Source organism: Trichosurus vulpecula, chromosome 9, assembly GCF_011100635.1.
Source record: "Trichosurus vulpecula isolate mTriVul1 chromosome 9, mTriVul1.pri, whole genome shotgun sequence".
In the NCBI taxonomy this organism is placed as follows: Eukaryota; Metazoa; Chordata; class Mammalia; order Diprotodontia; family Phalangeridae; genus Trichosurus; species Trichosurus vulpecula.
This window is the reverse complement of record NC_050581.1, coordinates 154,386,225-154,398,260: the sequence shown is the minus strand read 5'-3', so window position 1 is coordinate 154,398,260 and position 12,036 is coordinate 154,386,225. Positions and strand designations below refer to the sequence as shown.

At 41.8% G+C, this 12,036-nt stretch overlaps 1 protein-coding gene across 3 annotated transcripts in view; it reads left to right on the top strand.

The window, feature by feature from the left end:
• Positions 1-207: 207 nt before the first annotated feature.
• Positions 208-12,036, top strand: part of MTMR14 (myotubularin related protein 14) — a 54,379-nt gene continuing 42,550 nt past the window's right edge. Inside the window, exons 1-3 of one of the 3 annotated variants that reach the window (XM_036738733.1) lie at positions 208-555; positions 2,306-2,454; positions 4,968-5,076. In XM_036738733.1, coding sequence (XP_036594628.1) covers positions 373-555; positions 2,306-2,454; positions 4,968-5,076 — 441 coding nt within the window. In that variant the 5' untranslated portion in view covers positions 208-372. The remainder of the gene's footprint in view (positions 556-2,305; positions 2,455-4,967; positions 5,077-12,036) is intronic. The other 2 variants (XM_036738730.1, XM_036738731.1) reach the window with 2 other exon arrangements.

The window sequence follows — 12,036 nt, the reverse complement described above, 5'->3', positions numbered from 1 at the left end:
CCACACGTGGTTTCTTCCACGGCGAGGGGCGGGGACAGGGACGAGGGCGGAGGTGGAAGGGGGCAGGCCGTCATGGGGCGGGGCGCGCGTTCGGGACGCCGATTGGTCGGGGCCGGAGTAAACATCCGGTGTGGGCGTCGGCGGAAGTGTGAGCCGTTCCTGGCTGGGACTGAGGCGGCGGAGGCGCGGCGGCCGGGGGGTGGGGGGGATCGAAGGCGGGGCTGGGTCGGTTCCGGTCTGGGTCCGGAGCGCGGGCTAGGCTTGGGCAGGACTGGGCTGGGCTGGGCCGGGCCGGGCGGGCTGGCGGGCGGGCAGGTAGCCCGGCGGCATGGGCTGGTGCGCGGCGCGCTGAGGTGGACGCGAGCCTGGGGCATGGCTGGCGCTCGGGCCGCCGCCGCCTCCTCGTCGCCCTCGTCCGGCTCCTCCTCTGCTTCCTCTTCGTCGTCGTCCTCGTCGTCGCCGCCGCAGGAGCCGGGGCTGGCCGAGCTGCTGGAGGAGTTCTCCCGGACCCAGTACCGGGCCAAGGACGGCGGCAGCGGCGCGGGCAACGCCAAGGTACGGCGAGGGATGGGGGCCCGGCCACAGTGCTCTCTTCCTCTTTCTGGCCTCTTTGTTTTCTCCCCAAGCTTCGTGCTGGCGGCTTCACTCCGCTCTCCAGCTTCTCGGTGGGCTCCAGGTCCGCCGTATTAGACACTCAGTTCCTCGAGGGCAGGGACTGGTTTCGCTTTAAGAGCTACGAACACAGTAGGTGCTTAATAAATGCTTGTTGACTCGGTGCCTGCGAGTTTTTCTCCCTTCTGGTTCCTAAAGACCCCTATGCCCACGCCACCCCACGACCCCAAGTCACTCTGGGAGATGATCAGAAGGGGTCTCCTAACTCGTTTGCATGCTGTCTCCCCCATCAGAAGCTCGGCATAGATATTAACTGTGAGATGACGGGGTATCCTGTCTGTGTCTTGTCTGTACAGGATCGTTTTGGCTGTCGGCTCTCCCATCAGACTATCAGCTACTTGAGGGCAGGGACGATCTTTTTGCTTTTCTGTGTATTTTCCCCGTAGCTTAGCCAAGTGCCAGGCCCCCTTAGACGCTTAATAATCAGTGTCTGTAAAATGAAGGGGTTAGACTAGAAAGGGCCGAAGCCTTCTTTAGTGCGTTTCCTCTGAAACAATACCCAATTTGTCCTGTCTGTGTCTTCATACTTTGGGGAGGGTGGGGGCAGCGTGTCTCCCCCATTACACTGAACTCCTGGTTGTCAGACACTGTCTTTTTCCTTTCTTTGTATCCCTAGCATGATGCCTGGCGGGTAGTAATGGTTTAATAAATGCCTGTTGCCTGTCAGACTGCATATGATAGTCAGGTGTACCAGTAGGTATTTCAGTGAGTGCTTTTGGGTGTTAGATGGGCAAGCTCTGGCTTGGGCCAGGTAGGCAGTCTATTTTCCATACCTGCCCAGACATGCTGTTAAAACCTTTTGGGGTTGCAGGTTATTCAGTGAAGGACTCCTTGGGGTAGGACAGTATTCTACATCCTTCTGTATCTCGGAATGTCCAAAGTGAATTTGATTTTCTGTTAACTCTGGGCTTCTATCTCTGTATTTAGTTTATGGAGGGTCAGTTTTATGTCCACAGAGCATCTGAGAGTTTTATCTACTTCTAGAAGGCTCAGCAATGGAAATACCTTTAATGTTTGCTATGGATCCTACTATTGACAACTTTTATGTAGGTGACAACACTTTCTTCAAAATCCTAGTACAAGTGCCATACCTTTCATTTTTACTGCTCAGAAAGGTTGTGACTTACCCTCCTAATTAAGATTTACTGAGGTCACATCTACTACTTACATGATTACTGTTTTGACATCTGTTTGAAGCAGAATCAGTTATTTCTTTCCTTGCAGTCTTTGACAGATATCATATATCATATAATTCATTCTCGGCAAGCCTTTACCTAGCTTGTAGACAAAACAAGTGATGATTTCCCTCCTATCAGTAAGCAATAGGTTATTAAAAACTGTGTGCTCACACTGCTGCCTCTGGGGATCTCCTTGACTAGATATTTGTCACTGCCAGTAGCCTGTCTGAAAAATCTAGGGCCAATGAGTTATGAATTAGGACAAATGTGATGACCTATAGCTGCAGTCCCGGCAAGGACTAGAAAGAGACTCAGGGTGGAATAATGTACACAAGCAAATGTATATTTCAGGTAAGTTAGCCTATTCTACAGTGACAAATTCTTCCAGGTAGCTTCAGCTATGTGCCCAGTAAAAACAGTACTGTGTGCTTAGTGAGGTTTTAATCTCTTTTCAGGTTGAACGAATTGAGAAGAGATGTCTAGAGTTGTTTGGCAGAGATTACTGTTACAGTGTGATCCAGAATGTGAATGGAGAAATCTGTGGCCACTATCCCCGGTACATTGTGTTCTTGGAGTATGAGAGCTCTGAGAAGGAGAAAGACACGTAAGTGGTTACTGACAATAGATATGTAAGACACTTTCTGAGTTTTAGCTTTGAGGCTGGAGCTGCATTTAGGCAGCTCTTATTATAGGCTAGCACCTTCACTGGGTTGTTGAGTACTTTAACTGCCTTGTTTTCTTGTTGATAGGAAGCTTTAGGAGTAGGAGTTACATAGTACCAAAGATTTTTTAAAAAATTATGATGTTATCCTTGTTCCACTTTGGGGCTTAAGCTGATTAAAGGAGAAAAAACCCCACCAATAATATGACTGAAAAACAGACCCATAAGACTTCATGAAGTCATCACCTTTGATGGGGAAACCCAGTCATCAGTTCCCCATTTGGGAATAATAGATGGAATCTTTTACCGAATTAGGGCCTAAAGAGCATTGATAAAGGTGTCCATGGTTCTTTGGGGAACCAAAACAGGGTTTATACAATTACTAGGAGTGTTCAGGCAAAGGAAGAATTATTGATGAGTCTATAAGGGCTATGTCTCACACATACTAACAGTCCAAGGGCCTTCCCTTTTCTCATAGTATTGTACTTTGTCATAGTTATGTTGGGCGACCTTTCCTTTTCCCCACTGTGGGGCATATAAATTTAAATTCCAGTCTCCTTACTTAAAGTTGAAAGAAGAGCCTTTCTTATCCTTTTAGTTGAAGGGTAATAGCAACATTGGTGGCATTCTCTTCCTAATCCCAGCCTTAGCCAGTTTGGGGGGAAAAGGTAGCTTCTTTTGGAGGCCCACAGCTACTAGATCATTTCCAAGAAAGGAGTAAGTTAGACATTTGACCCAATTCAGTTTTCTAAGGTTTAGCTTTGCCTTTTGTTGCCCTAATCCAACACAAAGGGCGGGGTTGTTGTAGCACATCAGTGCTACTCTGTCCATATCACTGGAAGTAGTGGTAGGGTTTCTGTGTTAAAGCCTTTATACAAGAAAAGCTTGTAAAGTTAGTTTTTACAAGACTGTGTAATAAGGTGCTTGAGGTGGCAGTGAGAGTGGGTGTTGCCCTTGAAGGGGAAATTAGGGGAAGAGATTGTGCATGTAAAAGCGAAGCAGTATGATTTTTGTTTCTTAGACAAGTCTGGCTTTGATCTTGTTAGCTGCATTTTCTTCAGACTAAGCTAATAGGCTCAAACTCGATCAATTTTAGGAATAGTCTAGGAAGAAGGATTGTATCATTGCCTGCAATAGAGAGACAGATTTCTAATCCCAAATGCAGTGGATAGAGTTGAGGGAAGAAAGCCAATCTACTCAGAGTAGAGGCCTAGACAACAGGTGATCCAACATGGGGAAAATTCAATTCTATATCCCAATTTCCCTATATCTTGGAGAAGAAAACCCCCATAAATGGGAATCTTCTGGGGAGAAAGGTTATGAAAGTTTGAAAACTGTGTGGCGAGTGAACCTCTTTATGTTTTTAAATCTTTACTTTTGCTGATAAAGTTGTGTGGAAGGGAAAAGGTTCTGGCTCACTCCTTTATTTAAAAAAAAAAAGTAAACTTGATTATATCCCACTCTTGACTGAAGGAAGCAGTCCTGTATGAGGAAATTACATAGTGACTTGGTTACCTCCCCCCCTTTTTTTTTAAAGTAGCTCATAGACATTAGAAAGAACAAGAGTTTATATTAAGGGTTGAGTCCTGGGTGATCTGAGCTTTTCTTGGTCAGAATTTAAAACCCGTTGGAAACAACTGGGGATAAAAATTAATAAAACTTTTATAATTCACTGAACCATTAACCTCTACAAGTGATTAAGAACACCACAATTGTATCCCTCCTCATTTCTCTATCCCACCTAATCTGTTTTAAAATATTTCTTGCAACTAGAAATTATTTTCTTCATTGTATTCTCAGGCCCTGACACATAGACTTAGTAAATACTCGTATGATTGTTCTGTTTAGAAGAAAGGGGGAAGGGATTTAGCTTCTTTTTTAAAAAAAAAATTTTTGATGGAGTAAGAGGGGAGACCACACTATTGCTTCTCTTTGGCCACCTCCTATTACTGGAAATGAGTAATGGCGGTCAGTATGGTATATTTACTGGGCAAAGATGTGTGAAAGCGAGCCTTTGTTTTGGGGAAGTGGCATTTGAGAGTGTGTTCTGCTTTCATTCAGTGCTGAAACTAGTTCCTAGGTATATTGAAGGACACCATTACTAAACTCAGCATCTAAGCCATCAGGCCAAAGGCTGCAAGTGCAGAGCACATCTTCCTGGTAACTTGACTGTCCCATTCTTCCTTCTATCCCTTTGCTGAGTCCCATTCTTTTTTTCTGATTTGAGCCAGTCTGTTGTCTGCCACTGGGCTCTGAGAAAAATGTTCTCATCAGAAATGGTCTTAGAATGCTGTAGGAGGCAATGTTCTCCTTTCATACATTCTTCTTTATTCACTCAGGCACTTGAAAGTTCAAAATGCAGCCAAATGACTGCTTCTAAGTCGGTCATATCTTTCCCTCCAGCCTTGGGGCCTGAGCATGGTCAGAGTACTAATTGCTCCCTTTCTGTTGAGCAGATTTGAAAGCACTGTGCAGGTGAGCAGACTTCAGGACCTCGTCAATCGAAGCAAGATGGCCCGGTGCCGAGGGCGCTTTGTCTGCCCAGTCATCCTCTACAAGGGCAAGGTAAATTTGTCCCCAGGAGCACCTAGAGTGTAACCAGGCTCCTCTGGCCGTAGTGCTGGCCACCTTAGGCTTCACTGCTCCCACATCTTCCGGGGTAATGATATGCATACAGCACTCAGACATTTAGTAACTAGTAGTGGGCCAATTAGGAATAAATTAATTACTAAATTAGGTAGCCCTGATTATTGGGGAGCAGGGGGAAGGAAGAAGCACTTATTTAAGTGCCTTCTAAGTGTCCAACACAGTGCTAATCAGCTTTACAAATAAATATGATCTCATTTGATTATAGGAGTGCAGAGAAGGGATTGAGCCAAATGGATTGGGGTACTTAAAGAAAAAATAGAAGGGAGTGTTCTCAGTGTGGTGGGGAGTAGCATGAGCTGAATCTAGAAGGTAGAAGGGATAGTGACTTGTAGAGGACAATATGATGACCAGTTTGATTTAGGGGAGAGGATACATGTTTAACATATTGGAAGATATAGTTGGGTCTGTGTTATGCACGACCTTAAAAAAGCTGGGTGAAAATTTTGGACTTGGTAGGCATTGAGGAGTCCTTGTAGGTTCTGGATTGGGAAAGTGACTTAATGAAACCATTTTTAGGAAAATTATTCTGGTAATAATGTGCAAGATGAATTGGAAGAAGTTAAAAGCATGGCGACTGGCATAGAGACTGTTAGAGTGATCTAGGTATGAGTACTTTGGTTAGGGTAGTCAAAGAGGGAAGTGTGAGAAGATTGCAGGGAGAAACAGCAGAACTCTGTGCTGGCTTCATTCTTTTTCTTTTATATGTAAAAGTGACCACAAGATTACCATCTTGAGGCTAGAAGAATGAAGAAATAGGATAGTTGGAAAGGGAAGCCAAGCCAATTTAGCTGGGGGAAAATAAATTCAGCTTTGAACAAATCTAGTGTTAGGTGATGGGGGTGGGGGGAAGGCTGGTACATTTAAGTTGAGAAATCATAGAGACAGGTGGAAATAGGAACTGGAGCCCAGCATCTGAGATGTAGACTTGGCAGTCTTCTGCATAGTAGTAACAGTCAAAGCCATAAAGAATAGATGAGCCTATGAAAAGAATATATATAGAACAGAGGTTCTTCACCTGGAGTCTGTGAATGTGTTTTTTTTTAACTTAATATTTTTTTCAATTAAGTGTAAAAATAATTTTAATATTTTTTTCAAATTTGGAATTCTAAAATCTCTCCTTCCCTCTCCTCCCCCCCTTGAGAAGGCAAGTGATTTTATGTACGTTATACATGTGTAATCATGCAAAACACATATTTTCATGTAAGTCATGCTGTGAAAGAAAACACAGACCAAAAAAAAACCAAGAAAAATAAAGAAAAAGTGTCTTCAGTCTGCAGTCAGACTCCATCAGTTCTTTCTCTGGAGATGGGCCAGACCTATCTTCATAAGTCCTTCAGGATGCCTTGGATCATTGCATTGCTGAGAATAGCTGAGTTATCCACAGTAGATCATCCTACAATATTGCTGTCACTGTGTATAATATTCTCCTGATTCTGCTCGTTTCACTTTGCATCAATTCATATACATCTTTTCCAGGTGTTTCTGAGAGTATCCTGCTTGTCATTTTTTATAGCACAATAGTATTCCATCATAATCATATATAACAACTTGTTCGGCCATTCCCCAATTGATAGATATCCCCTCAATTTCCAATTCTTTGCCACCATTAAAAGAGCTGCTATAAATATTTTTGTACATAGAGGTCCTTTTCCTTTTTGTTTTTTATCTCTTTGGGATAGACCTAGTAAGTAGTATTGCTTGGTCAAAGAGTATGCATGGTTTTATTGCCCTGTGGGCATAGTTCCACATAGCTCTCCAGAATGGTTGAATCGGTATACAACTTCACCAACAGTGCATTAGTATTTTAATTTTCTTACATATCCTTCAACATTTGTCATTTTCTTTTTCTGTCATATTAGCCAATCTGATAGGTGTGTAGTGGTAGCTCAGAATTGTTTTAATTTGCATTTCTCTATTCAGTGGTGATTTAGAGCATTTTTTCATATGACTACAGATATCTTTGATTACTTTGTCTAAAAACTGCCCATTCATATCCTTTGGCCATTTATGTGAATTTGGTTTTTAAACATTTTGCTAACTGTGTTTTAATAATAATTGGTTTCCAATGTATTCCATGTGTTCGAAAATCTTAGTTTGAGAAGGGGTAGTACTGCATCAGATTGCATCAGTCTGTTGAGTTCCAACAGACTGCCAAAGGGGTCCATGACACAAAGGTTAAGGACCCCTGGTATAGGAGGGAAGAGTTTTGGGAACTGTCTGAACATAATGAGCAGGATGAGAGAGAGCTAGCAAAGGAGTAGTTTCACTTCCAGACTGAACATTATACCCTGTTGTTTCTCAGGCACCCCTTATTCTAAGTCACTTCAGTGTATTGAATTTTAAACTGAAACCATCTATAAAATAAAGAAATAATTCATATTATAGACCTGTAAATTTTAAGCTTAAGGAATTTCATTCTGGAGGGCATATGTTAGGAAGTAGTGTCCTTTGGCACTAAAGAGTAATATCGAGGGGCAACACTGGGCACTCTTCTCCCCAATCCCTTTTGTTAGAAGGGAGAAATGTTCCGGAATTTGGAGATCTTTGACCACGTAGGGAATGCTTATGCACCCTAGGGTTGATGAGGTGTTTGGAAGAGAACTCTGATTTGGGCTAGGAGATAGGAAATACAGCTTCCTGAAGGCCTTACTTTGCTTGTGTCTTCCTGTACACTGTATGCTTTAGATCCATATCTTATCTTTTTGATTCATTTGCTGGGAGAAGAGAACTTATGTAGAAACTAATCTGACTTTGTTACGGGAATCAATGACAGAAAAAGATTTGCTTTGCAGCACAATGTTGTGGTTTGCTAATTTGACAAGAATATATGTTCTTTGTTGGAGATACCCCTGTGGACAGTGAGGGGCTTTAATTAGATGATCTCTAAGGTTACTCCTAGCATTAGCACTCGGGTGGATCATATCAAACTCCTCTTCACGTAGACACTTGTACTTTCTGTGCTTGGTCCTAATCTCTCCTTTTATTATCAGGGAGTTTGTTGAAAAGAATGTACATATTGGGATAAGAGGACTTCAATTTGAGTCATTTCCATTTGACAGATGTCAACTGAGCAAGTCATCTAATCTTAGCCTCAGTTTCCCCATTTATAGCTGGGAAGTATTAACACTTCCTGCCTCCCCAGGCCACGTTGAGGAGAGTGTTTTGTGGGTTGGGATTTGTTACTGCTATTGCTTCATTGGAGGTCTTCAAGCAGAGCTTGCATAGAATACATGTGAAGGAGACTGCAGAGATGATTATTCTTCAGATATAGACTGATGGCCTCTGAGGTTTTCTTCTGAAATGTCCAAGGGGAAGACAAGAAACCAGGGAACACAAGGCGGGTGGGGGAGGGGAGCGTATCAGTAAGGCAAATGTAAATTGCTATTACAGGGGGCTGCCCTTTTTTTTTTTTTTTTTTTTTTTTTAAAGGAGTAGGTCTTCATGTCATGCTTTAAGAAGTAGGAAGATAAGGAAAGGAGAACAGCTTAATTTGGCATGTAGTTTGATCACTGGTAAACTTAGAGCTTTCGAGAAGCCAAATTATCGGTCAATAAACATAAAGCACCTTCTTTGTGCCAGGTACTATACTAAGTGCTAATGGTACAAAAAGAGGCAGACGACAGACCTTGCCCTCAAGGAGCTCATAGTCTAATGATGGAAACAACATGCAAACAGTTGTGTACATACTGTACGTAAGGATAAATGGGAAATAATAAGAGAAGGCTCTAGAATTAACAGGGTTTAGGAAAGGCTTCCTGTAGAAGATGGAATTTTAGTTGGGCCTTGAAGCCAGGGAAATCAGTAGGCAGAAAAGAGGAGGGAGAATATTCCAGAAATGGGAGACAGCCAGAGAAAATGCCCAGACTGGAGAGATGGAGTGTCTTGTTCATGGAACAGCCTGGAAACCAGTGTCACTGGATTGAAGAGTACATGAAAGGGAGTAAGGTGTCAAGCCTGGAAAGGTGGGAGTGACAGGTTATGAAGGAATTGAATTGCGAAGCAGAATTTTGCTTGATCCTGGAAGCCATAGGGAGCCACTGAAGTTTATTGAATTAGGGTAGTGACATGGTCAGAGCTGGTCTTTAGGGGAATAACTTTGGCGGCTGAACAGAGGGTAGATAGAAGTGAAGAGAAATTTTGTGCAGGTAAACCCCCCAGCAAGCTATTGTAATAATCTGACAAATTGTGGTGGGGTAAGGGAATTTATGGATAGGATATAAAGAGAGCAGGAATAGACATACATTCCTGAAGATAATTAGCAAAAATCAAACAAGCTAGTACCTAAAAGGAAGAAAAGGGTTAATACAAAGGTTGGTTTGGTTTTTGAAGGTAAAAAGGGAAGGCCTGTTCTACCAAACATGCTCTGGGATCCTCCCTAACTCACACACTCACAGATGGTATGTAAGTGACTTGTTTGCATCCATTCGTCTCTGGTAGAACAGAAACTAAAATCCTGTTTCTTCTACCATGGTGATCCTAGAAACTTTCTGTTAGAGTGTGCTGCCGCCTTGTGTAAACTGGGCTGAAGTGCACCTTGTTCATGTCTGATTCACTGGAGGGTAGAGCCTGTGGCCAAGTGGCTGAGAACTTAAAGAAAAAAATGAATTTCATACTTTGCTAGGGTTTTGCTCAACAAGTTAGTTGCCCTTCCTGAGTTCAAGTTACTTCAACCAGATGAGCTGTGTTCTTGGATATCAGAAGAACTGGAAGATGTGATTGCTGAGCCGCTTTTGGCTGTCGCTGAAAGATCATGGAGAATGAAAGGTCTCTCACACAATTAGAGAAGGATGAATGTCAGATTAAAAAAAAAAAGGGAAGGGAACGGAATCTAGAAATTTTAGGCCGTTGAGTTTTACTTTCCTGGGAAAATTCTAGAAGTTATAAAAATAATCTTTTTATGTTGCCTTTATATCCATAGACATCCTTCCCCTTCTCATGCAGCCATTTCTTGTAACAAAGAAAAAATAGGAGGAAAATAAGGTAGTTCAGCAAAGCCAACATATCAATCTAGTCTGACAGTATATGCAGTGTCCCATACCTGTAGTCCTCTCACCTCTGCAAAAAAGGGAGGCAGTTTTTTTTCAACTTTCCTCTGAAATCAGGCTTGATTATTATAATTACACATGGCATTCACTTTTTTTATTTTCTATTTGCATTATAATTGTGTAGTTTTCCTAATTCTGTTTACTGTGTATCAGGCTTTCCATGTTTTATTTATATTCTTTGTTTCTTACTGCATAGTATAATATTCATTATGTTTGTGTTCCACCATTTGTTTATCCATTTCCTGATCATAGACTTAAAGCTGGAAAGAACTTTAGGGGTCCATCCCCATCATTACAGTTGAGGAAACTGAAGCACAGAGGATAAATGACTTTTAAGTTTCTGAAGCAAGATTTAAATCTACCTCCTCCTGACTCCCAGTTCCAGAGCTCTATCCACTCTATCATGCACCCTAAATCTGTAGCCATTTATCTACTCTTTTTAGTGCCTTATTACTACAGAAAGTGTTGCTATGAATATTTTAATGTGTGTGGGACATTTCTATCTTAGACTTCTTTGGGGGTATGTGACTAACAATGGAATCTCTTGTATCAAAATGTGTGGACATCTAGTTACTTACTGAGTATAATTCCAAGTTACTTTCTGTGTAGAACTTCAAGGGATGGTTAGTGAATATCTAGAAAACAGTGATCAAAAAGTAAGCATGGCTTGTCGAGAACAGGTCATGCCAAACTAACCTTCTGTCCTTTTTTTGGACAAGATCTCTAGACAGATTAATCAGGGGAATGCTGTGGCTATATTTTACCTTTAACAAAATATTTGATAAAGTTTCTTAGGCTATTTTGATAGGCTAGTTAGTGACATATGGGATGCATTATAGTGCAGTTGGATTCATAAGTGGTTAAATGACCAACCTCAAAAAGTCACCATTATTGGTTCAATGTGAACTTAAAGGAGGTGTCAGATAGATCTTCAGGACTCTGATTGACTCTGTGCTATTTAATATGTTTATCAACAACTTGGATAAAAGCATAGGTGGTATGCCTGTCAAATTTGCAAATGACACAAAAGGGATGGCTAACAGACTGGTTGAAAGAATCTGGGTCCAAAAAGTAGTCTTGACTGGCTGTGATAGTGAACCAAATTGAATAAGATCAAATTTAGTAATAATAAATTTTAAGTCTTTACATTTACCAAAAGAAAAAAAAATTGCATGTATGAGATGGGGAAAGTGTAGCTAGACAGCATTTTTCTACGAAAAAGACTTTGGATTTGAGAGTGAAATTGGATTTTTGTGGATAGAATGCTGTTTGGTGTGACTGTATCAAAGAATGCGCTGTACTCTGAGCAAAGCATAATTGCAGTAACTCAAAAGAAACATGAGATGCACAAATTTAGAGCCGCTCCACTCCCAATGTTCATATAGACTATTTGTGCCTGACCTGTGGTAGAGTTTTTTGAGCTCCTGTTGGTCTAATCAGTCAGTCTGGACACACTGTACCTTGACTCCAACATAGTGATGTCATTTTGCTCCTCTTTGAGAACAAAGGACAACAACCACCCAACTGTTGATTATAAATCAACAGTACAATATGGCAGCCAAAATAGCCGATGTGATCTTAGAGACTTTAAGAGCAGCTCATAGATTCCAGGAATAAGGAGGTGGTAGTCCATTCTGTTCTGTTTCCGTCAGACCATACATGAAATATTATGCTCACTTTCCACATGTTAAGAGGTCATTGATAACCTGAAGAGTACCCAGAGATAGGCAACTAGAATTGGGAAGGACCTCAAGATCATTCCATTTAAGGATCAGTTGAAGGAGCTAAGTATGTTTAATCTGGAGAAGAGAAGGTCAGTGGGTAACACATC